Source organism: Lontra canadensis, unplaced genomic scaffold, assembly GCF_010015895.1.
Source record: "Lontra canadensis isolate GAN:19392208 unplaced genomic scaffold, GSC_riverotter_1.0 scaffold115, whole genome shotgun sequence".
Classification (NCBI taxonomy): Eukaryota; Metazoa; Chordata; class Mammalia; order Carnivora; family Mustelidae; genus Lontra; species Lontra canadensis.
In genome coordinates, this window is record NW_022631109.1 from 5,557,646 (window position 1) to 5,583,804 (window position 26,159).

The following is a 26,159-nucleotide window of genomic DNA, read 5'->3' on the forward strand; positions in this document are numbered from 1 at the left end:
CTCCTGACTCACAGAATATAGCCCAGGAGTGAGTTTCCTCAGGAAACCCAGGACCCCTGGGACTGCTTGATCCGAGGGACTCTCATTGTCCCAGGACAACAAGGCTGTGGCCTCCACTCCCAGGGCCAGCTGTTTTCTTCAAACAGCCGGGGAAGTTGCTCCCTTGGAGGAAGCTGCTACACTGCCAAGGATGGGAAGGGAAGTACGCACAGCTGATATCCCACCTGCACTAGTGGTTACAACACAGAAATACCTCCAGGCCAGCTGACCAGCAGCCACTGCCCTGAGCCACCCCACCCAGGGAATGGGCCCCCTTCCCAGCCATCCAGGCCCCAGACCCAGCCATGAAAGGGGCAACACCTGGCACAGGAAGGGCCCACCAGGACTTCACCCTGACCTCTGGACATCACGTCAGCAAGCCACGCCACTTGTTACATATTTTGAACATCACCCCTGGCTCTACGGGGCCTGGTCTCCACCAACTGAGTGCAAATGAACCACTGAGCTCAGTGTTGACAGTGATAGAGTGCCACTAGTTCTGAAAGCCAGAGACTGGCCGCTGAACCCCCGCCTCCACCTTCTTCTCTCTCATCCCCCAAACCAGAACCGCTTGGCCCCACCCAGGCCACCCCTTCAGAATGTCCCACAGTCACGCCTAGATATTATTGCACTCTTTTATTTACAGAAAACACAGATAAAGCATTTCAACGTTCATTTAGCAAACTGATCCACTTTTTTTTTTCTTTTGGCACAAAGAAATATTACAGATGGACCCCGAGATCAATCAGAAACCCATAAGATTTATCAGCCGTCACTGGTCCAGGGGCAGCCACAAGACTCAGACAGACAGACAGCATCGCCACAGACTGGAAAAAATAAACAAGGTCCACATTCACCTCACAGTAAAAACCTGCTCAGGGGCAGGCAAGGGCAGGCCGGGGAGGGGAAGTGGGTGCAGCCTGTTCTCTGCTCCAGGGGGCGGGCAGTGGGCACTGGGGGCAGAAGCAGGATGGGGAGGGATTAGACACCATTCATAAATTAGAGAGAGGTGGCCTTTTTGTTTTTACCCTCTTACCTTGTGGAAGTAAGACAGTGCAAAACTACCAGACCCCAACTACTGGGCCACTGGAAATGCTGCAGAAGTTCCCCAGTTTAGGGGTATCTCTCCTTGTGGGCGCCCGTGTGTGCGCATGTGTGTGTATGTGAATGTGTGAGTGTGGTGCTTGTAAACATTGTCACCATCCACGCAGAGACCCAACAGCCGTGTGTCTGAATGGGGGTGGGTTGGGGGCTCTACCCCGCTTCACGCCCCCTCTGCCCCAGTGATTCCTGTCCAAGACATAGTGCAAATTTCAGAGACAAAAAGAGGCAGAAGGAGTGGAGGGTGGGCGGGGCCTGTTGGGGTGGGGGTGGGGCGGTGAGAAGGACACAAAGACCCCGCAGGAGAGGGAGGGGGAAATAAGGCAACAGTTAAAAAACGGTCCATTTTATCAAAACCGACACCATGTGCCCCTCACCCCCGCCCACGCAGCCCTCGTCACGAGAAAGGGCGGAAGTCCCGCTCCTCCACCAGACTGACGGAGGGGTTCTTGAGCTCCTCCTCCGACATGGCCATCTTGTAGCCCAACTGCGCCAGCACCCGCTGGCAGGCGTTCTGGGCAAAGGCCACAATGTCGTAGGAGAGGCGGAAGCGCCACTTCTCGGCCGTGGCCGCCGAGTTTCGGACGGTGCCGTATTTGTGCTTGCCCAAGGTGGGGTCGCCCCGCGTGTTATTCTGGATCCAGCGGGCCACATGGCTGTCCAGAGGGATCCCCAGGAAACCATAGATCTCCTCGGTCTTCTTCATGGGGTTCCTGGCCAGGTCCTCGTAGCGCACCAACATGTACTTGCCCTTGAGCCACGGGGGCCGCATGAGGCCAGTGGACACGGAGTTGGAGAAGTCCTCGCACACCGTGGTCAGCTGCGTCACATCCAGGTTGTAGGGCTTCCTCCCCGTGCCGTACCAGAGCCGCCAGAGGCGGTAAGTGTCGCGGAACGTCTCGCTGCGGGAGGCCAGGATGCCACGCGGGTCTCGGACCAGCTGGATGACCTTGAGGTTTAACCGGGGGTCTTCAACCAGGGCCCGAAGGTCGTTCACCTCGGGCACCCGCACCGTCTTGATGGCCACGTGGCTGCGCTCACGACAGGCCTCGGCGGCCACCGTCAAGTTCAACAAGCCGCACTTGCGCACGCAGTCCCCCTCCTCCAGCACCAGGTCGGGGGGCCCCGGGGGGTCGCACACGGGGCGGGAGCACAGCACCCTGCTGGCCCCGCGGCGGAAGATCCTGTCGGTGGTGTGGTTGACGGGCGGCGGCTTGATGTAGTTCTCCAGGAAATAGAGGTCACAGTCATAGAGGCTCCTCAGGAGGTCGCGGCTGGCGCCCAGCATGACGCGCCGGTCCGCGGGGCTCTTGCCCTGGGTGAAGCGGGGGATGAGCGTGTTCTGGACGTGGTAGAGGGGCTCGAACAGGTAGAAGACGTCCAGGTGCTGGTTGAAGAGCTGGCCCACGAAGGAGGAGCCGCTGCGCGTGGTGGCCAGGATGAGGATGTGGGTCTTGCGGGAGAGGTTGTAGGTGAAGGTGGGGCCCTCCTCGCACAGACGCTCCGCCAGCCCCGCCTCCGCCAGCCCCGGGCAGGTGTGGAAGGACTTGGCGGTGAAGGTGCGGATGGCCGTGTACTGAATGGCGATTGAGGCCAGGGCAAGGAGGAGGACGGCCTTCCAGGAACATTGCATGGCTGTGCACCTTCATGGGGCTGCTTCTCCACCATGCGAGGTCTGCGGGCAAAGGTGGGCGTCCATCAGGGAGCAGGCTGCGCCAGGTGCATCACCAGACCAGGGGCCCTGGCCTGCTCTTTTGGACAGGCTGGTGTCCATAGGGTCCCCGAACCTACCCGACTCCCTGCCGGATGCTCACGCATGCGCCTAAGGACTGAGCAGCTTCTAGACTAGATTTCTACATTCTCTAGGAAATCTTGGGAGCTTCTGGGGACCGAACAAATTGACTTCCCACATGCAGAGTTTAACGAATGCTGCAGGGGACTCCCACCATCAACCTGCAGTTCCTTAGTGGGCCCCACTGTGCAAGAAGCTATCTTCCCCAGCTCACACACTCTGCGGCTCACCAGTCCCTGCTTCTAGCCATTCCCCTGCCACTGCCTGTCATGCCTGCCAGCTCCTCTGGGGCCCACCTACATCTCTCACCCCCACGAGCAAGCACCGGGCTCCCCATGAGGTCATCTTTCCTCCATTCCCCCCCACCACCCCTAGAAGGAAAAAGAGCTTATGTCAGAGGCACACCACGAGGATCTGTTCACCTGTACCCACTGGGCCAGGAGAGGGGGACAACTCGTCAAACCCACCTCCCAGCTTAGGTTTGCCGGTGCCCAGTGTACCAAGATGAGGACCCCCGGGACTCCCAGGGCCAATCAGAGTCAACCGGCCCAGTGAAAGGTCCAGGAGCTGCTGCAAAGCATCCTTTCCCAGGCCCCAGCACCCTCCAGGTTTGCTCCTGGCCACTGGGGCAAGAGGTCCAGGCGTGGGGCAGATGACCCCCACTGACAACAGGGTGAATGGGCTCCTCTGGGACCCCCATCCCAGCCAGTCCTCAAGGGCCTCCACCATTAGGCTCTCAGCCCTCTGCCCACAGGGGGCGCTCAGAGACTGCACTGGGACCCAGCAATGGCGCCAGAGAACCAGGCAGGATGGAGAGAAGAGGACGGGGTGGAAGAAAAGGGGCATCTCAAAGAACGGAGAAAGCAAGGGTGGGCCCGGGGCGGGGGGCAGCCAGGAGAGCAGGGAAAATGAAAGACGTGCCAAATGTTCAGAGCAACGGGCCCGTCGGAGCATCAGGAAGTTGCCCCGTAGAGAGGCTGGCTCAGCTACCAGGCCCCAAGGGAAGGCTGGGGCTGCTCCCAGAGCGAATGCAGGAAGGGCTCCCCGACTCACCAAAGAAGGGCTGCTCCAAGCTAGAGAGTCCACAGCTGCCAGGTCTCCTGGCCTAGCCGGCAGTCCCAACCTGTACAGCAGCCCTGTGGCCAACAGACTGTAGAGAGAGAGGGAGGGGAAAGGTTCTGGGGCGGGGTGGGGGGGGTTGGTCTGTCAATATCGCCCTTCCCACCCCTTCTCTCTTACACCCTGTGCCCCACAGACTGCCCCCCAGTGCTGGCCGACAAGGGCCCTGGCTGCTCTCCCAGATCTATCACTGATTCAGGGCTCCAGCTATGCCAGGGACACATTTTATCCCCTGGGATCTGGCCTCCTGACTCCTGAGCCTTCTATCCACCTGCCCCACCCCCTACCCATCCCTTCCTGGCAGGTCCAAGTCCCTCACACCAGGACCCAGTGGGCAGGGAGCTGGCAAGCTTATACCCTCAGCTGACCAAGAGTGGGAATCCTACACAGGCAACCACCCCAGGGAGGACCCCTCACACCCACCATCCAGGGGAGTTGCAAAGAAATCCACTGACCACAAATAACCTGGGGCCTCCCTATTTCTGTTCAGCTCTGGTGACCAGACACAGTGCTCAGCACCGAACCATGGAACAGCATCAGAGTCAAGGTTATTCCAGAAAACTAGGCCGGAGCACAGTCCCGACTGGTTCTGTGTTTTAAATCAACAGAACAGCCGACCCTTCAAAATTTGACTTTTTCAGTGACTCCCCAAGAGGGGTTTGGTAGAAATCACCAAGGCAGGGGGTGCTCACCCCAGACCTCCAGGTGGAAATGACAGCTCCGTCCGGACAGCCCAGACACCGAGACCCGCACAGAAGGGACAGCCAGGGAGGGAGGTTCTTCTTCCAACCACACTGGAGACGAGAACAGCTACCTAAAACTCAAAGCATAAGTGGACCAGGGAGCGTTCCTGACCTGGATGCTATCTGCGGATTCTAAGTTCAAACCCAAGACTGTGGCATTATTTCAGTTAGCATCCGTCGAATACTTCCTAAGCCCTTTACCTGCGCTTGCGCATTTATTCCGCACGGGAGCATCACAGGGAAGCATCACTCCATTTCACAGGCGAGGAAGCTGAGACACAGAGAGAGGGGTGACCTGCCTGAGCTCACGTGCCTGGTTTAACACACATCTCACAGGTTCCCCAGAGCCCACACTTTCCCTCTGAGGACCTGACCTTGTTTCCCCAGCTTACACACACCTGGCCTTCATCCAGTTGATGTCCCCAGCCCATGTATAAATCAGCCAGAGAGAGACTGAGCATTACAAGGGTACAGACGATCTGTAATGTAACACTTAGAGATCCTTTCCTTTGCTATGGTCTTGTTGATCAAAGTCTTGTGGATCAACGATCATGGCTGGGGGTGGGGAGGGGGTGAACTTGTGCTTTGTGAATATTCTTCCCACATCCCGCTATTTGGCACAGCTCCTTTCGGGGAGGGGTTCCTGGATCCTCAGTTCCCAAACCTGCCCTGCTGTGTGGCTCAGCCAACTCCAAACACCACAATATTCCTTACAGCCCCCTCTGGGAGGTCAGGGTCCTCACCTGTTTAGGTGGAGTAACTGAGGCTCAAAGACTAAGCAAATGTGCAGAAGCAAATAAGGAATAGCAGAGACTCAAATCCATCTGCATCAGACTCTTGGGCCAGTGCTCTGGCCCCTTTGCCATCAGCTTAGCGGAGAAAAAACAGAGCTGAAACAGTCTGGCTGCCTCCAGGAGGGGCGCAGAGGCTGAGCTCAGAGAACAGTGGGCCAGCTGAGGCTCTGGGGCTTAAGAGTCCAATTTTAAGTTTGAGCCTGTGCTCAGTACCTACAGGGAAGAGTACCATGTCACCAGGTGGCGGTAAATATGGGAAGAACACAACCTAGACTCTTGGGAATCTCCAGTGTGATCACAGAAAACCACAGCCCTTACCCCAGCCCATCCCACCCCCACCTCACCCCAGGGCCGCAGAGAATGCTGACTCCATCAACTTTGCTGAGGTGCCCAGAGAAAACTGCCTCCTTGCATTAAATTAGATTCTCCTGCAAAATGCGAACCCACCCTGCCTAAGTGTCCCAAGACAGATGCCTCTAAAGAACAGGTAGGGAATACCATTAATAATCGTACAGGTAATATTTTTAAGTTATTTGAGTAAGAGTCCACAGCTGCAGTGTCCTAATACACATCTTTAGGATGGACTCTTTTTGTACTTATTCATAAAGATCTGTCAGCTATCCAGCACGATGCAGGCTCTGTTCTAGGAATTATGGATGGGGGAGAACATGAGGGAAGCAAGCACTTACTGGGTATTCATGATGTTTATATCCCAGAAGGGATCACAGGTTAGGGCATAGGGTGGGCGTGAAAAACACCTCTCGCCCTCACACCAAGCCTATGTGGTTGATGTCCTCATATCCCCATTTTCAGATGAATTTCCCCAGCTCACACTCCTAGTAAGGGGCCAGAGCCAGAATTCCTGCCCAGGCTGTGTTCTCTGGAGCCCATGCTCAAATCCTCCTCCTTGACCCACTACATTTAATCCCCTTTGGTCCCCACCAAGACAGGAAACAGAAGGCTGGGGGAGATTTCACTTTACTCCAAGATTCTGGTACCACCAGAATTCACCCACCAAGGGGAGCCTCCCTACCACCTCTTCCCACCCCAACCCAGAGAAATTTAAGGCCAAGATTAGAAACCGCTGCCTTGGCTAATAAATCAGGAGTAAATGAAGGATCTCATTCTAAATCCCTAAGAAAGTGGGGCTCGGATCCACAAGGTATAGCCTGAGCAAGGGCAATGTGTTCAAAGGCTTAGCCTCAGGCCATCCCCCTGCCTCCCAGGAGGGCAAAGTGAGGGCGTGGGAACAGGAAGATGAAGAAAGTCAGGCCCTCCTAGAAATGCCCCCACTCTCCTGCCAGCCTGGCGGAGCCGGGCTTAGGACTGGCCAAGCTTCCTTGGTATGCTGGAGGCATCTGCCCTGGAAACCAGAGGCCCCAGGACCAGGTCCCTCTGTTCCCAGGGGAGCTCTGGCCACTGCAAGGAACTCTTCAATGCCCTTGTCCTCCAAGCCAGACTGCGAGCCCCACGGCCCCTCCCTGGGCTCTGATCAGCCTTTGGCATGACCTTCCTCCACCTCTAGGTAGTCAAAATCCAGGCAAGCCTTAGTCACAGGAGCTCAGAATCTATAACTTGTGTTGGAAGCCGGGGATTCAGTGAAGTCCCAGGGGAAAACTCAGGTTTCTGTACCAGCCACCTTCAGATTAGGGCACAGGGTGGGAGTGAAAAACAGCTCTCCATTGGGGAACTGGAATTCGTAGCTCAGGGCTCAAGCCACGGAACCACACCCACCTGGATATCACTTAGCAGGTATGTGGACCTGGATTCACTAGCGGTCTCTGCACCAAAGTTTCCCTACCCATAAAGTGGGTACAACCACAGCAGCAATTGCAAGAATTGAAAGAATTAAAGCATTTAGTCGATGCCAGGCATAGAATGCAGCACAGCCGCGTGCTTGGGACGTGGGCTCTGGCACGAGCCCCACTGATGACCAGGTTTCTGAATCTCTCTGTGCCTCTGTTATCTCACCGGAAAAGGGGGGATCAGTTTAACACGGCTGTTGTGAGGACTAATTAACCCAGTGCCGGGCACAAAGTAAGTACTCCATGAATGTACATTGCTATCATCATCATTAAGTGTCTCGTCCGCTTCGTGTCTCGAGTAAGCAGGTGAGAACAGATCTCACTGACTCTGACGGTTAGACAGACACTCTCGCTGGCTGCGGTGCCCAGACCTCTGCCACGCCGGCCGGCCTCTGCTCCATGCCTTCCCTTCCTTCGGCTCCTCTCCCAGCCCGAGAGCTTCCCGCGGCTGGGCCACCGCAGCGGCTTGCCCGCTGCCCTCTAGCGGTCACATCCTGTAGTACAGCCTCTTGGCCCTGCGTTCTTCACTGGGTTCAGAATTCCCTGCGGCCAGTGCTACCTGGGGCCCCGGGGTGAGGATTCAGCCAAGGGAGGTGATGTTGCAGGATGCCGTGAAGTGTGATGATGACACCCCCACCCGAGCTGTGGCCTCTGCTCTGTGCATCCTCTCTTCTTCACCCACACACCAAGAGGCAAGCATCAGTGGGCAGCCCCACTTCATCCAGAGGGCCTCTCCTACCAGTTTCATTCCTCTCTAGCAGGGGAAAAGGATCACTCAGCTCAAGATCACAGGCAGGAACCGCCTCTGCTTCCCCTGGCCAGGTGACCTTGGACTCAACCGCTGGCCCCTCGCTGGCCTCGGTATTTCCATTGATCCAGGCTAAGGGCCTCCAAGCTCTGACTACTAGGGTTCTCTGATCCCAGGAAGGCCCCATGCTCCATTTTCAGGGTCAGAACGCCCCTGCTGGCAGGGGGATGCTCCTTTGGGAGCAGGAAAGTCCCAGTCATCTTCCAAAGACGTTATCAGGGCTGGCAGCTGGACCCTATGCCCTCAGCCCCGGCCAGGGCAGCCCCCAGGGGGCCTAAGAGCCAAGGGGCTCCACCCTCTGCTGGGTTAACCCCCGCCCCCAGCTTCTACTCTGTATAACCGCATCTAACCCAGAGCTGTGGCTTTGGCCTTTTGGGGGCCACAGGCCACTTGGAAAGACACGGTCGCTATTTCCAGAAAGATTCCTTTGCATCCACAACTTTACATACACAGTCAGAGGGTTTGTGGACCCCCCTAAAGCCCACCCATGGGCTTTGCAGAGGCTTCAACCCCTTTACGAGAAGTGCTCTCCCCTGCCCTAAGGTTTTCTTTTCAACTGACCAGATCAGAGAAGCCTCCACGGATTTGTATACACGGAATGCAAGGCCACGGCCCAAGATAAAAAAGCCAGAGCCAGAAACCACATGTGCAATAGTAGGTTACTACTTCTTGTTTTTAAAAAGGGGATGAGTGTGAGGGGGAGTATTTATATACATTCATATACAACCACTATTCTGGTAACCCCAGTTCCCCCAGCGGGAGGGGCCAGGAGACTGCGGTGGGAAGAAAGCAACTCACACTGAGCCTCTCAGTTCTGTCTGAGTTTACTAACTTTCTGGGAGACAGCAAAGCCGCCCCGTGCAAGACCTGGAGGGGTGGGGCACTGAAATCACACTGGCAACTCACTGTGCCTCCAATTCTGTCCCCCAGGGCACTGCCAGCCGGCTCTCCCCTCCCCCACCTCCAAGGCACCAGGGTCAAAGTCACTACCTTCCAGCCAGAACTGGGCTCTGTCTGCTCAGGCAGGCCACAAAGGATGGCAGTCAGAGGGTGCTGCTGAGAGACACAGGTCAGGAGCTGAAAAAGAGGGAGACCTCCCAGGGGACAGGGGCTGCAGGGAGGAGTGGAAGCCTGAGTTGGGGAAATGATGCCCCTCCCCACTTTTTCTTCCTAAAAACAGCTTGTAGAGCTCTGTGGAGATAGGGAGGGTAAAGAATAAAGTTCCTGAACATGAGATTTCCGACCAGCCTCAGGAGCCAGTAGCCAGCAGCCCGGAGGCTCTCCGGAGCCCCAGGAACTGGAGCAAGGGGCAGGGGGGACAGGACAGGGAGGAAGGAGTTGGCAAACAAGCCTCTGGGAGAGACTGCAGAAAGGAAGTGCTTAATCCCTGGGTCTGCGGTAGCTAGCAGTAGCCAACGCTGACCCACCAGAGATGTTTGTTTAGTTAAGGCTAAAACATGTAAATCAGCAAGGGTTTTTTTTTCTTCCTTAAAAAAAAAAAAAAAAGTGAGGTCGTGAAATGAGTCAAGTGAAAAACAAGGGTATGAAAGTCTGAAAGAACCAGAAGCTAGGTTAGCATACAAGAGCCACGACACTTCCAGGCAACCCAGCTGGGTCAGAGCTGCCTGGCAGCCAATGGGAAAAGGGAAATACATCACTTCATGTTTCATAGGATCCATGAGATGAGAACTACAACATCTGCTCAAGAGATGCCCAGCTATTCCTGGTACTGAATCCAGCACAAGATTTCTCCCGAGGGGTCTGCTAGAGAGAGTCCTGAGCACAGCCTGCCATTCTCAAGAACTCGTACCTAATAAGCCCGAGGATGAGTTTCATGGGGCTGTGTTCCAGAACATCCTTCAAGGTGAGCGGTATGCCGGCACGTAATGCAGCCAGTGCAACCTTCCAGGGAAGGAGATCCCATGGGATCCAGAATCAGTCTCTGTGGTCCAGGCCGTCCCAAGGGAGATGGGAGGCAATAGTAACATCTATCTGGGGTGATGCCCTCACAAGTTGAAACACTGTGAGGCCTGCGGACCTTCTCCCGAGAAGTTGCACCAACACAAACATGGTGTTTGTATACAGTCTTCAGAGTCCTCAATCTAGAGCCCCGTATCTATCCACAGATCCCGCAGGCAGAACCAGTATTTCCTTCAGGCACATTCAGCAGGACAAGTTCTCACAGTCGTGGCTCCAGGAAGTGACTGTCCACCAAATCCCACCCTCAGCGGAGATACTCAGCTGCCCCCTGAGAGCTCTGGTTATCTCCAGAGCAGATCCCTCTGATGTCCACACATAATGACATCAGAGACCCCCATGGGTGCCTCAAGCGTCCTTAGAAAGTTACCCACAGGTATAACTGGGTGGTGGTTGGGCCCCCCTAGCTGTGGGGCTGGACAGCCCTGTGTTTGAACCCCACTGCTATTGCTTGATAGCTATGAGACCTTGAGCGAGGCGCTTAACTTACTCCATGGACCTCAGTTGTCCTCATCTGTGAAATGGGAAAGACAGGCACAGTATCTTCCAAATACTTGGGTTGTGAGACAGAAAGCCAAGAAACATCAAGAAGTTAGCACAGTGCTGGGCCCAGAGCAGGGACCCAATAAGTAAGAACCAGGAGTATGATTTTCAAGGGCCGCTCAAACCTACAGACCAACTGTAATGACCTGAAAATGTTTAAGGAAGTTAAAACAGATGCCGCAGCCTCCTGCCCCAAAGCTGCCATGGCCCGTGTGGCTGGAGACACTTGCTGTCCAAGGGACAGAGACTGCCCCGTGGTCCTGCTGTGGGCCCAGCGGCTTGGCGGGGTCCTGGCCCGACTGGAGGAAAGTTTTCCCCAGCAGCATGGAGAGTGACTGACCTCCTGGCACAAGGCCCCGGTGTGCCCGGCGCCTCATGGAGGAGGGATGAGTCAGAAGGGCCCGGTTCCCTCAGGCTGGTCCTACCACAGCCCGGCTTGTGGTAGGCGGACCCTTCTGCCCCGACACTGGGCGGAAAGGCCCCGGTTTCCTGTCCTCCGCCCCCCCAACCCCACCACCCCCTCCTTCTCAGCAGCCACAGCCAGAGTCGGAATAGTACCGAGGCTCCACCCCCTGGATACCGGGGCTTTGACCCATCCTCCCAGCTTCAAGGATGGGAAACCTCCCGAAGGAGCTAATTAGCAGCTGCTGTTGGAGGGGTGAGAGGGGGGCCCTCAGACCCCAGTGCTGGAGTCTCCAGCCTCCTCCCCAGCTGGCCCCTGGGGAGGCGAGCTGGGCATGGGAGAGGCTCATCTGAGCCTCTCACGAAGGATGGAGGGAGCTGCGGGAGCAGATACCCAGACAGGACCCCAGTCGTGACTGGTATCGAGTCTCTGCCACCTCACCACTTCCCAGGGGGCTCTCCCTCCCAGCTGAATGACAAAAAGGAAGATTATCACGAAGCCCGGAAGAGGTGGTGGGTGCGGACACGGCTGGTGCAGTATCACACCTGACAGCAGCCAGAGCAGTCTGGCTAGGCAAGGAGAGGGAAGCGTGAGTATGTTTCTTGCCCAGAAAGCCCAGGAACGTCCAAATCCTATGTAACCAAGAGGATACCAAAGAATGTCTTTATTCATACCTGGCCTGAAATGGTCTAGAATGGGATTTAGGGTTTGGGCTCAAGACCAGGATAAGGTCTCGCTGCTCCCTAAGCCTAGACCTGACCACCAGCCCACAGCAGCTTGCGCGGACGCCCCTGTGCATGGATGCTGGTGTGGCTTACCCTGTCACTGCTGTCTCCTGGATGAGAAGCATTAGGGAGAGCCACCCACTGGGCACAAGAAATCGGATGAGTGTCCCTGCCCCACACCAACAAGGACCTGGACAGGTCATAATGGCTGATCGCTGAGGGCCTAGAACCGTGTGACACACCTTTCATGCCCCATTTTATTGGACAGTCTCTCCAAGCTCGGGAGTAAGGACTACAGCAGGCTCCATGACACAGGTGACAGAGGCTCACAGAAGTTAAGTGACTCGCTCCTACAGCTCAGAAGTGCCTAGCGGGGGAACTGGACTCAGGCTACGGAGCACGGTGTGTGAGGTCCTTACCTCTCCCAGGTTCTTCCTGAAGGCTTCCCCTCCTTCCCCCTCCAACCTCCTGAAACCCTCTGGCTGAACCACCCCAATTAGATCTCCTGACCCTATACTGATGCCTTGAGTGGTTAGGAGCAACATAGCAGCACGTGAGAAACCCAGACCTTGGGTCCTGGACAGCCTTACCCTCCTCAGAGTCCCAGGTACCGGAGAGGGAGCCCACACCCACCTCCCAGGGCAGGGGAGGGGCTTAAATGAGATCAGAGCACAGCGCTAAGGCAATCACTCAGTTAACGATACTTCCCCAATGCTGGCTTCAGACTTATCTCTCTTCCTCATCTGCCTGCAGAACCCTGAGGGAAAACATCCAGCCTCGAGCCGAGCCCTGCGTCCCCACCCTCACGACCCAGGCTGGGGCCCGCAGCAGCTGCGAGGTACTCCATGGGCACTAAACTCACTGCCCCCAGCAGAGACCCAGAGAAGGGAGGAGCTGTGCCCCGTTCCCCATCCCAGAGGAAGAGACGCACTTTCCCCACAATTCCCAGCTCACAGCCTTCCAGCTCTAATCAAGGAGCAAACACAAAGAGGGAATCTCTAAACATTTAGAAAACGCGGGAACTCTGTGCCCCCATGCGGCACTGTGGGGATTTATAAAGAACAAATCATGCCTGACAAACTTGATAGCTTTCTTGATAGAATTACAAGACCGGTAGATGAAGGAAATGCAGGCAGGATAATATATCTTGATTTTTAGCAAAGCATTTGATACAGCGCCTCGAGTAATCTTACAAAATTAATTCAAACAGACTTGGCCCTCAGCACTTGTCAGGGGGCCGGAAGCAGGAGGGGGGCAGGTCCCAAGGGTCCTGAGTGGAGGAGGCATGCCCAGGCGGAAGGGGCTGCAGGACAGCCCAGACCCGGCACTGGGTCAGATCTTATCTGACATCTTCATTAATGATCCTGAGAAGAGGGAGTAAACAGTCCGTTAATGAAATTTGCAGAGGATATTAAATTGGAAGGTGTTGTGAACACCAATGAGGACAGCAAAGCGGTCCGGAGAGACCTGGGGGGGGGGTGGAGAAGCTTGTCAGGAAACTGCTATTTGGGGGGCCAGGAGGGTGGATGTGTGGGCTGGGCAGCACCTGGGGCCACCTGGAGAGCCAGGGGCGAGGGAAAGCCATCCCCAGGGCTGGGGTGGAGCTGGGAGCAGCCACCGCTAGCTTGGGTGTGGGTCCTAGGAGCAAACCTGAACCGATTTTCCCATCTGTAAGAGAGAAGGGCGGGCTGAGAGATACGGAAGCATCTCTAGGAATCTCTGCTGCTCTCAGAGAGCTGGTAGTGATGGGGGGGGGTAAGGGAGGGAGCTCGGAGCTGAAGCCCACCTTAGAGGACAGGACGAGGGGCTGTCTGCAGGCCAGGGAGAGGAGGGTGGCAAGGCAGAGAAGGGCTGGTGAGGGAGACAGGCTGAGCCATCCCTAGTGCCCACAAAGTCCCCAAGCCACTGCTCTGATGACACTGCCGAGGCAGGTGCTGCAGGGTAAGGGGTCAGGCCCCTCTCCCAGCTGGCTGGGCAATGACACATGAGCTGGGGACTCCGGCTAGAGCTCCGAGCTGTCCAGACTCGTGGAGTGTGCTGGGAACCCTTCAGCAATCGAAGTTCTCACCTGGGGAGATGGGGGGAGGAGGGTAGGGTCTCTCTTCTTTCTGGAGAGTTCCTGATCCCTCTTTCATCAGGAGGGAGAGGGGTCTCCAGGATCAGGAAGAGCTGCCCCACCCTAAACCCTTCTATCCTCAGAGCCTGGACCTGTCCTGTCCCTCTACCTCTGGCCCGATCCCAAGGAGGCTGAGGCAGAAAAGCTGCCCATCCATCTGGACTTGGGAGAATTTGTTCCCACAAGGCTCCTAGACAGGTGGGGTTTGAACACGAGCCAGGCCTCCCTAGCACGGTGACGGGCCCGCAGCAACCTAAATAAATGCTTTGTGGGAGGAAGGAATGGATGGCTGGTTCCCAGCGGGGGCGGCTGGGGGGAGCTCTTCCGAAGCAAGAGCCCAGCCCTGACCGATGTCAAGACCACCTGCACAAGAGGACAGACACAGGTGACCACACAGGCGGTGCTCCTTCCAACCCCCTGAATTAGCAGTAATGACACTTACTAAACACCTGCAATGGCTCCATGATTATGAGTGCGTTCTTCTTATCAATGGATTTGACCTTCACAGCCCCCCAAGAGGTAGGTGTGCTTTCCTCCCCATTTCACAGAGGAGGAAAGTGAGGCACAGGGCGGCAGGGATGAGCCTGGACACCTCACCAGGAGGCCCCTGGGAGAAGCAGCAATCTGCCAAAAGCGGCAAGGAAAGCTGAGCAGCTCCCGGGGTGGGGACCCCAGCGGGTGGGGAGAGGCAGCCCCTCCTGCAGGGACCCTAGACCCTTGCCCAGCCTCTCCCTGCCCCTATCAAAAGGAGTTGGCCCAACTCCTGCCACACTTGTGGAGCCCGATTTTACTATATGTTTCCCTTCTCCCCCACCACTGCCGCGCTACACCGAGTCCTCAGAACAAGTCTGTTTCCATGGAAACCATACGGTGACTCAGGGCTTCGGGACCTTCTCTGAACCAGATTATGAATATCAAATGCTCCCTCCGCGCACCAATGCAGAGTGAGTTTGAAAAGTAAAGAGAGAGCCACAGTGGGCAAGGGAAGGAGACAGGCGTGTGGGCAAGGGGAACCCAGAGGGGTACAGGCTTGTTGCCCCCAGACCCTTGAGAACCTGCCTTCTGGGCCCCTCTGTAGACTCAGGGGAGCACAAATATACACCTCGGTGTGTCTGCAGCCAGCAAACATGACCCTTATGTCAGCACCAGGAGCGCAGCGCTGCCCTTCCTCTGGAATTAGGACCCTGAGGGTGGGGGGCAGAGAGGTAAGGGGGATCTGCATCTTTCCTACTTAGGGCCTGAACATAGCAGAGGTGGCTGAGAGGCCACGGAGGAGGAAAGCTGTCTGCAAGAGGAGCTTGACTTCCAGTGCAGAGGAGGAAACCTCTGGCTAAAAGCATTGCAATATTTAGCAAAGAGGGAAATTTAGATTTTAGGGGGGAAATGTGTTTCTGCTTTGACATGAGGAGGCTGTGTTAAGTATAGGTGCCAGGAGGGGGGGCGTGGCCAAGATTTCAAAGCCCCAGCAGGGTTGGGGGGGGGATCTTTAGCAGAGACTTCCTCCCCATTGCCCCCACCCTGGCCTAGGACAGCTCACCTGCCCCCAACGGAGACATAGCAGGGAAATGAAAATCTACGGTGGAGGGCCACTCTGGGGATGGGGGGGGTGGCTAAGGCCCAAGGGCAAATCCGCCCCCTCCTTTCCCTAGCTGCTCCCTGAAGACCCAGGAGGGAGGGGAAGGGAGCAGGTTGGAGGCTTGATACCTCCCTGGTGAATCCAATGTGTGAGTCATGTCGGTGAGAACACTTGGAAAAAGAAACAGGGTCATGGTGATGCCTGTGAATGTCCCCAGTTGTTGAGGACTGGAGCTTTGGAACTGCCTGTCCAGGTAAGGTCTCTGCCTAAGACAGCTGGCCCCATCACAAGGGATCCAGAAAGCCCTGAAGGCAGGTACCTGGTACCTTAGCCCCCACCTGCTTGCCTCTTAATACCTCGTTCCTTTGGCTTGCCAGAGCAGCTACTTTCCCAGCCAGGGGGCCTGCCTCTTCCCCCTAATCCTAGATGCCCTCTGCTCCCTGCCCCACCAGCCCTCCAAAAGATGCTGGGCTTCAGGGTCCTTCTTAGGAGCCACCTGCTTAAGTCCATCAGAAGGAAACCTGCACCAGATGTAAGGAACCTAATCCTGGGAACCCGCAGGCCTGGGATGGAGGGGAGGGGGCATCCTGTGGCACAGCAAATCAAGCCAAGGTGCCACCCTAGGACAATCCTCAGGTCTTACCTTTTAACCCCTAGCATCCCCGCCAGGGCTACTCAGGGCTATTACTGTGAAAGCAAGCAATGGGTTCCCCGAGCCTGAGAAGGGTTGCTCCCAGGGTCCTAGCCAGGAAGAGCGGGAGGGTAGGTGGTTCTGCCTTCCCGTGGGGGGGGTCTCTGCACCATCCATCCCGCTCATCGCAGAGTGACTGGTGCGTTTGGAGCTGGGCCAGGGGCAGGAAGCCCAGAGCAGCCCCCTGCCTCCCGGCGCAGCCCTGGTTTGGAAAGTTGGTGCAGGCGTGGGATCTCAGGGTCTCGAGGAAACTCAGCAGCCCCGAGCCCGTCAGGCTGTGGGACGGCGAGCCCCGGGTACCCCCCAAGTGCGCTCCGCAGCCGCGGGGAGCCGGCCGCCTCGGGGCCGCCGCGCCTCTCAAGTTTGCTGCCCTCGCCGAATGGGGGCGGGGAGAACCGGGGTGGTCGCGGCGCTCACCCGCCACCGGCCCGGGGAGCCCTCCCTGCGCCCAGCGCGGTGCCGTCCTCCCCCCTCCCCGCCCCGCCGGCGGCGACTGTCCTCGAGCGGAGGGGCGTCTCCCATCGCGCCCGCGCCCCTCCCGCTGCTGCGGCAAGGGTCCGCTCCCGCCCTCCCGGGGCCAGTCGGGCCCGGCCGATACCTGGTGGGGGGCGCACCGGGAGCCGCTGCAGCGCCCAGCGCCGGCTCCATCCTCAGGTCTGGAGTCAGGCTCGCCGGGGGCCGGCGGGCGGCGGCGGCGGCGGCATCGGCGGCGGCATCCTCCGCCTTCCGCGCCCTCCTCCTCGGCCTCCCTCCTCCCTCCTCTTCCACCGCCTCCGCGCGCCCCTCACGGGCCCCTCTTCATGACCCGGGGGCGCGAGCCCGGGGAGGCCGGGCCAGCGCAGAGCGTTCTCCCGGGCAGGGCGCGGGACTGGGGACCGGGGCGCGAGGGCCCGAGGGGCACCCGGCCAGGGGCCGGGACCCAGCGCGCCGCAACCCCCGGGCGCCGGAGGAGAGCAGCAGCCGCAGGAGCCTCGCCGAGCGCGCCCGCCCGCCCGCCTTGCGACCGAAGCCAGGAGCAGCGGCGGAGACGGCGGCGGCAGCTGTAGCGCCGAGCGAGCGGCGGACGCTGCGGTCCGGGCTCCACCCCCCCCCCCCGAAGCCGCCCGCCTCTCGACGGCCGCCCGCCCCCTTCTCTTCCCCACCCCTCCAGCGCACGCCCTCCCACTCCCCCGCGCGGCTCCGCGCTGCCCCAGCCTCCGGCGCTCCGGACGACCCCTCCGTAGGCCGGCTCCCGTGCCAATCCCACCCCCCGCCGCACCCCCGCCCCGAGGGAGCCACACCCACACCCCGCGGCTCAGGGGGTAGGCAGGCGAAGACCCGGGCTGCCCGCCGGCACCTCTTCCCACACCCTCCCAGCCCGCCCACCGAGGGCGCTCACCCAGGGTTGCGTGCCCCCCAAGAAGTCCGGCTGGAGCCCCAACCTGGCCCCGGGCCCAGATGTCCTCTACCCCGTCCCCAGCCAGCACCACGGAGGGACTCCAGAACCCAGAACGGGAGTCATCCACCTTTCGGGGCCAGTACCCCCAACACACACCCCTAGCCCGTTCCCCCCAACCTTTACCTCGCAGATGTGGAAATGAATCATCTTCCCTGCTCCAGTTGTGCCTCTTGGGCAGAGTTTAGGGGTGGCTTGGGGTGGAGGGGGGCCACCACTAGGTGGATTTGCTGGGGACAGTCTCCCGGCCAGTCCCACTCCCTTCCCACCAGATTGCCGCGGGCACTCCTAGGTGGAAATGTGCAGCCACGGTTGCCCTTTTGGAGGGGAGATCGGCCGTCACAGCCAGAGCCAGGAGACTGAGCACCTCCGTCCTTCGTTCTTTGCACAAATATTGACTGAACATCTCCTGAAGGCCAGGCCTACATGGGCCCCAGGGACTCATTGGTGACAAGACAAACAGACCCCTGGCCTCTCGGAGGGGAGTGGAAAAGCCCGGGAAGCAGGAGGAGTACCACGTGATCAGCGGCCCCAGGGCTGGAGATCAGGGCAGAGAATCCCAGCTCCGCCATCAGGCCACCACCGAGGCCTGTTTCCTCATCAGCAGAGGGGTGGGTGGTGGTGTGGCCCGACCCCCTGCTGCTCCTCAGCTCTTCCCAAACGGTGATCTTCTCAGGCCCAGAAAGGCAGTCAGCTTCCATCTGCACGCCTATCTGGATCTCTGATTTCCAGCTGTAGCCTCTCCATCACTCCCAACTGGCACCAGAGCCATGGAGGATTTGAAAACTCCGGCAGCCTGGGAAAGGTGGAGTGCCCGTTGACTGGTCCAGAAGATGGTCCTCACTTCGTGGGGCTGATGTGAAAGGCCAGATGTAAGATGCATGTAAGTACTCAGCACAGTGTCGGGCACACAGCAAATGCTTAATAATTGCACCATGCTGTTACTGTTATCGGCTGGTGGGTGTTTGGGGTAGCCATCACTCACTCACCCAGGACTCAGACCATCAAGAAACTCTCTCCACCTAGAACCAGATGGTAGGAAGGGTCCCCCCACCCCCCATCCCCAGGATCCCACCAGACTAAGGGTCATTTGTCTTGATGACAACTGTAAATTCTTAACTGTAAATTCCTCCACCCACCTACCCTCCTAGAGTCTGGCAGCGGATCCTCATCAAGCCAGGGTGTGAGCCAGTGTGATCCCAGATCACCTCTGGTGTGTTTTCCTGCCTTGCTTCTGCCCCATCTGACCTCCACCCAGCACAGCCAGGAGGTTGGCTGTGCTGGTCCTCCAACCAGATTTCAAGGTGACTAGATCTGTTTCCCATCCTGCCCCCCACAGAGTGACAGTGCTCCGGGATGGCTCACAAGAGTACTGACCTTCCAGAAGCAAGGACTTTGTGTTTCAAAATTCCACTTGTCCCTCTGTAGAAAGCCAACCTCTAACAACACCGAGCTGAGCCATCAGAACCTTCCCCTTCACCCAGAGCTAATCCCTCCCTGAGACTTCAGCCTGACAAGAATAGTCAAGGTTTAGAGAACACCTTCTCTATCTCACACTCTCAGATCCAGCGCCTCATTTTTCAAATTCTGGTGTATTTTGGGTGGAAAGGAGAGAAATGTATGTCTGGCTGACATGAAAAGATTGGTGGGGTTGTAATGTAAAGATGGAGTGGAATTTGGAAATTTTTTAAAGAATATTTAAACTCTAAAAATAGACATAAATCCTGGTCTCAAGAACACCAGGATTCTGATTCCAGTTTCCTGAAATGTTCCAATCGATAACAAGCATGCCTGTTTCATGAGCAACCTACTGTGTGCACTGTACTGTGGCAAGTGACATGGGCCGGGGAGAAGGCGAGAAGAGGAGGCCGAAAACAAAAGCAAAGACCTTTGCTTGGGGAATGGGATCCCAGACAATGAAGTGGGACAGAACCTTTGTGGCCAATGTTATCAAGTACACAAGACTTGGAGTTCAGAGGAGGATAGAACCTTGGAGAGTTATTTTGGGGAGGGCTTCCTGGAGGAGACAGCCATTAAACTTGAGGGATGGAGAGGGTATAAAATGGCAAAAGAGCAGAAGAGCCTGTGAGAAGCAGCAGTAGCCAGACTGGGCTTATCTGTGTGATAATAGAAAGGTTAATATTCACGGCTGATGTTTGAGGTCTTACCTCGTGCCAGGCACTGTGCTGTTTGCTTTGTGTGGATTATTTTGTTTAACTTTCAAAACAACCCTAGGAAAGAGGTATTCCCATTTCCACTTTACAGATGAGGAAACTGAGGGCCAAAGAGTTTAAGCAGCTTGTCTGGGTTTGCAGAGATGCTGAGCAGCAGCGCACACACTGGAGTGAGCCGTCTGGCCGCGCCTGCTTCCCCACTCTGCCTGGCCACAGTCAGTCAGCCTGTCTAGTGAGGGTGCCTGCGGGGAAGGGCAGGAGGAGAGGGCCTTCAGAAGCCCCCAGCCCCTAGAGGGGTTTTCCTGAAATAGAGCCCCCAGGCCCTCCTGGAGGTTTCTAATATTATACATGTCCTTACCTCTGCTCAGCAGGCAGGCCCCTGGGGTGTTTGGAAATTGGTTAAGGGATTTGGGGGCTGGAGATTTCAGTTTTTTAATATCTCTTGCCTGTCCATCCATTGGCGGTCCACGCCACCCACCTTGTGATTTCAGTCTGTTCTAGGAGATTGATGGCCCGGGCTTTGATTTAAGATGTGCCGCTGTGGTCCTCAATTTCCCCTGTCTCACTGCTGACGCTGACAAGGCAGCGAACCCCGAGAGGACGGCTCCCGGCTCTTCCCAGACTGCAGGCCTAAGAGTCCGCAGTACCTGTCCAGAAAGTTCTGACCAGAAAACCTGGGTAGAGGTAGGCAGGCCCAGGGGACCTGTCCTCTGGAGCCTCAGTTTCCCCACAGATGAAGTGGAAGGCCTGCTGCTGAGGAGGCCCCTTCGGGTGAGCGTGGAGAAGCCCTCAGAGGCAAGCTCACCCAGCTCCCTCATTTCATAGATGAGCAAACTGAGACCCAGAGAAGTTAGGTGACTTACCTCAACTTCCTATGGCCACACCAGAAGTTAGTGGAGCCTTCAGTTGGGTCTCCTACTTTTCGAAGAAAAGGTCTCTTACATACCTCTTAGTCCCCACTTCTACGCCCTTCTGGATGAATTCTTCTTCTGGATAAATCAAGGGACCTGAACTTCTTTGTGGTTGAAATGAAACAAACATTTGAGAGCCTTACCTCAGGCCAGGCACCGGACTGGTCCCTCAGATATGTGTGATCCCGGTGTTTCCTCACAAGATCCCTGTGCTTCCCCAGGCACAGAGGTGGCCAGACCTTGCCAGCTCCTGGATTCAGAAAAACCACATCATTTTGACAAAAATTCAAAATTCCTGTTCTTGCCCTATCAAGTCCTCAGCCAAAGACCTTCGAGAAGTCACCCCACTGGCCCACCTTCCGGGGTTTCCGTGAAGCTCTCAGAGGGGGATTTCCTTGCTCCCAGACCAGCCTGTGTGCAGCAGCCACCACTGGCCCTCTTGTCATGTTTGTCTGCTCTTGCTCTAGAACTTGCCAGAAGCCGTGAAGCTACCTGAAGGAATGTCTGCATCCCCCGCTCTACTGTCCTAATTATAACTCTGGTGAGAAAGCTAATGCCCAGGTGAAGGGGGACTTCTGATGCCCCTAGAGCCCCAGACCTTGGACGAGAGGCGAGGAGACCAGCATCTTCCCTAACACAGGGGTCCGAGGTCCCCAGGGCCAGGAAGCACAATGGCTTAGGCCCCAGGACCTCTAGACAAAGAGACTGTCCTGCTGGTAACTATACTATCTAACCACTGGCCTCGAATGCAGGCCAAGGGGCCAGAAGAGGGCACCGTTCCTTCCTTATTCCTTCTCTCCTTGGAGCCACTCCCAACAGACAGTGCCTCTCCTTCTCCAGTTTACAGAACAAAATGTGCAGAGTAAATGAGAGGATGTCAACAAACCTTGGTGGAGGGGAAGAAACAGGGAAACTAAGTGATTTACTTCTGGTAAGTAGCCAAGCCGCAACACACCAGCTGCCCAGACCACCCTGGCCAGCCCAGGGCTCTGGCCCTTCTGGGCCTGGTGGTTGGGAAGAAGGAGTGTTCGGTGTTGGTCCTCAGCCAATTCCCCAGGCTCCAGCATCCGTCCTCTGGCCTCACGTAGTCAGGCCCAGGTCCTGCCGAGGCCAGTCTCATCCGAGTTCCCAAAGTTTCCGGGAGGAAGGAGAAGTCAGAGAAGGCCAGATGTCCACTTCCTGCCGCGGGAGGAGCCGGCTTCAGCTGCCCTCTTGAGGAAAGGGTGCAGCAGAGATGACTTTCCCTACACCAGTGCTGCCCATTGCCCACTCCCCCCGGGAGGTCCAGGCTGAGGAGAATTGGGGGGTGCTATTAGGATCCAACACTTGACCCAGTGCTTCCCAGAGCCTGCCTGCTGGGGGAGCAGAGACGCTGCCACAGGGCCCGTGTTCATCTGGAAACTTCTGCCTCAGGCTCCCCTCAACACCCCCCGCACGGCCCCCCACGGGGGACACCCGGCCACAGAGCTATGAGGAGATGGACAGACTGACCAAAGGCAAACAAAGCCTAAGGAGGGCTGCAGACCCTGTGTCTGATCTAAAAGTAGGGTGCAGGGGATTATCTCATAGGCCCCAGGACCGGGAAGGTGGTGGGAATCAGGGGCGGATGGAACAGGATCATGGGCTGCAATTAAAACTCACATCCTGGGTAATTCCCAGGCCTCAGTTGGGGTGTTGCCATGGCAAGGGAGGCTGGCTGAGGGAAGACAGGATCCTGGGAGGGCTGGGCTCCCTCCGCTGCTCCTACCCACAGATGCCTCGGCCCCTGGATCGGACAGTTTGGACTGGGTGCGTGGTCCAGCTGAGAGCTGGCAAGGCCAGGTAGAGACCTAAGCTCTGTGAGGCAGGTCCCCAGGCTGGCAGGGATGAGGAGGAGGGATGGTGTTTGAGCCCAGGGAGCAGCTAATGTGTGCTGGGACTTCGGGAGGCCACCAGGAATCTAGCCCAAGCTCTAGGGACATGGGCTGCCCAGAGGGACCAGGACCTCCAGTCAGGTTTCTTACCTGAGGCAGGAGGAAACCAAGACCCCAAAAAGCCTGATCCTTGCCTGGTAAACCCTTGCTCCTACCTTTCAGGATCCCCCCCCATCCCCTCGCTTGCCTCCAGGCCAACCCCTCCCAGTTCTGCCTCGGGTTCCCGTACCCCTCACCTGCCCTCATCCTGCACCCCTCAATACCTTTTGCTCATGGGAGGTCACCTCATGTTGGCCCCCAAGGCAACCCCCCTCCCCGGCCCTTGTTGGTGCTGAGAAAGTAGGAAGTCCTTCTGGCACATTCCCTGCTGGCATATGGTGAGAGAGTGGGCTCTGTGCCAGATCTCACAGGCAGCATTAAAGGGCGTAAGGTCAAGACGATAGGTGCCAGGACCGTCACTTCTGAGGAATCCTAGAGAAACTCCACAGGTAGGTGGACAGACTTGTCTTGGATGCTAGCACACAGAAATCCCGCGCTGGGGCATCTGGCCCACAGGCAACCGCAGTCCTGCGTCCTGGACCAGTTCCTGGGGTGTGAGCCACCTGGCAGCGGTGGCCTGCTTCTAGATGGTTCCCTGTAGGCCAGTTCATCCCCAGACCCTCAGTTCCCCCACATTCATGCACACCAGGAGGGGAAAAAAGGATAAGCAAGCATTCAATGCCCATTTCCCTTTTCTCACCTTGTCCCCATTCCTCATCTGCCCCCAACCTCTCGGATCCAAGGTCACCGTGTACATCTGCAGATGCCCTAGGCCCTGGCATTCCAAAGTCAGGAGGCCAAGTAGAGAACAAGGGGCATCCTTTGGGCTCCCCCCACCCAGGCCTGGGTCAAACGGAGGCTCTTTCCCTCCTCCATCTGGGGAAGGAGGGGAAGTGAGTATCCTGCCAGGTGTGGTCAGCCCTTGGTCAGGGGCCCATGGCCACCTCCCATTGGACAGCCCAGCCCTGGTCAGTGCCATACTGGCTGGCTCTGGGAACTCAGCCCTGGAACAATGGAGCCATTCACACAGCCTGAGCTTTGCACAATGACCCTCTTGGTCTATCTCCGTGGCTAGACGGTATGTGAGTGAGGAGGAGGGTGTGTGTGTGTGTGAGAGAGAGACAGAGAGACAGACAAACAGAGAGACAGACAGAGGGAGAATCTGAAGGTAACTGGAGAGCCCAGGCAGAGGTAGAAGAAAGAATACCGACCAGGACATCCATCCTCTGTTGGGCAATTACTGTGCTGGGGAAGTGAGTCGGTTCCAACACTGCACCCATTTTAAAGATAAGGAAACTGATGTGAGGTTGAGAAGTTAGCAGTTAGAATAATGAGAACCTTTAGGCAGGCGTATTGACTGGGAAGCAGCACAAGAAACTTTTTGGATGAAAGAAAGTCCTCTGCGTGGCCATCACCTGGGTGTATACATATGCGAATGAGCATTAACTGGCCACTGAAGACTTGTACGGTTTGCTCTATGTAAATTAGATTTCATCTTTTAAAAGCGACAGTACAGCCAAGAAGGGGGCATTACCCAGCCATAATTAAAGACTAAGGAAGCTCTTTGTATACTAATACAGATTGCCAAGATACACTGTTAAATGAAAAAGAGCAACGTGCAAAACGTGATTTTCCAGATAGTGTGCAAACACGGTTTAAAATACGCTGCACATCTGCTTGTGTGTGTTTAGATCATCTCTGGAGAGACACACAGAAATCATGACTGCCTTGGGGAAGAGGAATCACAGTGCTGGACACACAGGCTGGACGAAGCCCTTCCCCGAGAAACCCTTCCCTAACCCACGGGAGGAAACCACTTCTTCAAAATCAAACACCCCGCAAAATTAAACGATACAAATCCGTCAGAGCTGCCGACTCCTGAGCCACCATGCCCACTGCTTCAGTGCATTTAATTCCAAAGTCAAACAGTCCCCCTCCCCTTTTCCCACACGTCTCCAGCCTGCCTCCCCTCCAACCCTGCCAGACTGCCCCTGGCTGTGGGGGCCCCTCTAGGAAAAGTTTATGGCTGGGCTCCACCATGGACCATCCAGAATCTTCTATGGCTTGAGAGTCAGGAGGCCGGCTGAGCTGGGCATGCCCAGGAGCAACTGATGTCACAGAGCCCAGCCCCCCACCGGCCCTGGAAGGAAGCTGGGTGCTTCAGGCTTGCCCTCCAGCTGAGGGCAACCATCCAGGTCCCCCACAGCCCCCTCTCCTCACTCTGCTGTCACTGCCTTGTGGGCTCCCCTCCATGGCGACTCCAGGCAAACCCAGGAAGGCCCAGGCCGAGGCAGCCAACAGGTGCATTCAGAACACCAGCCCAACAGGGCTGGGGGAGACCGGCGGGAGGCACCCGTCCATTGAGAAACGCAGGGCTGGAGCTCACTGCAGCTAAGCCTGTGGTTCTCCAATCAAAAGTGCCTGGGTTCAAATCTCAGCTCTGCCATCTCCTGGCCTCGGGACCTCAGGCCAGTCACTTTGTCCCCTTGTGCCTCTGCATCCTCGCATCCTCCTCTATGAAAAGAAAAACAAAGATCCGTCCTGTGCCAGTCAGGTGACTGTAAGGGGTATGCGATGCTGAGGAGCCTCCGCCCTGACCCTGAAGCAAGGTAGGAGCGTCTTAAAGGGAATTGCTCAGAGGGTAGCATCTTCTGAGCAGAGCCATGTAAAAATGCATACAGTGCTTCCCAGAAAGGGTGACCAAGAGGGAGGACCTGCCCCTCCCTGCCAGGGCTCCGGGTCCCTCCTGGGTTCCTCCCTGCACAAGGGTTGTCCAGAAAGCAGAAAGGGACTGTCAGCGAGCCCCCCCCCCCCATGTCTAGGGGCTTGGAAACCCAGTTTCTAGATCTCAGAGCCCAGAGGTGGTAAGGCTCATGGGGCACTGGGGCCATCTTCAGGTCTCCAGGAGTTACCACAGGGAAAAAAACGAGGACAAATATTGTGGGCTTTTGGGCAGGAGAGGTGTCTGCCAATGTCTCAGCAGTGTCACCTACCTGGTCTTCCTTACCTTACCAGATGCCCTGTGTTCCAGGCCTTGAGGGCCGACACACTCCCCACCACTGCAGTAGGCCCCAGAGGTTCGGACAGACCCGGGCAGGTCTAGCCTGAAAGCTGGGTGACTCTGGGCAAGTCACCGGATCACGGAGCCCCATTTTCCTTAGCTGTCAGGATCACACAGATGGCCCACCTGCCTCCCTCCGGGGTCTCATCCCTATAAGGGGCAGAGGCCATGGCCCTCAGCAGCCTTCGCTTGGTGGCATTCGGGACCCCCGCCATGGGCAGACCTTCTGCCAGCATAGGTGTGACCACAGGGAGGTGGCAGTCCTGTCCTGACCGAGGTCACATTCCCATGTGGTGGAGGTGGCCCGAAAGGGAGGCACCAGGCCACACGATGATAAAACTTGGAAATGGTGGGGAAGAGGAGGAGAAACACCCTTGACCATAGAGGAAGAGGT

At 57.0% G+C, this 26,159-nt stretch overlaps 1 protein-coding gene across 5 annotated transcripts; it reads right to left on the minus strand.

The window, feature by feature from the left end:
- Positions 1-660: 660 nt before the first annotated feature.
- CHST1 (carbohydrate sulfotransferase 1) lies at positions 661-17,186 on the minus strand. 5 transcript variants are annotated; one of them, XM_032840660.1, is made up of 4 exons: positions 16,831-17,186; positions 4,744-4,865; positions 3,986-4,082; positions 661-2,815 (listed from the first exon to the last, which is right to left on the minus strand). In XM_032840660.1, the coding sequence occupies exon 4, from the start codon at positions 2,771-2,773 to the stop codon at positions 1,538-1,540; it is 1,236 nt and encodes a 411-aa protein (XP_032696551.1). In that variant the 5' UTR covers positions 2,774-2,815; positions 3,986-4,082; positions 4,744-4,865; positions 16,831-17,186; the 3' UTR covers positions 661-1,537. The 5 variants fall into 5 exon arrangements, with proteins under 5 accessions (XP_032696551.1, XP_032696553.1, XP_032696554.1 ...); XM_032840662.1 differs by having other exon boundaries at positions 3,986-4,110; XM_032840663.1 differs by having other exon boundaries at positions 4,744-4,871.
- Between the last annotated feature and the right edge of the window lie 8,973 nt (positions 17,187-26,159).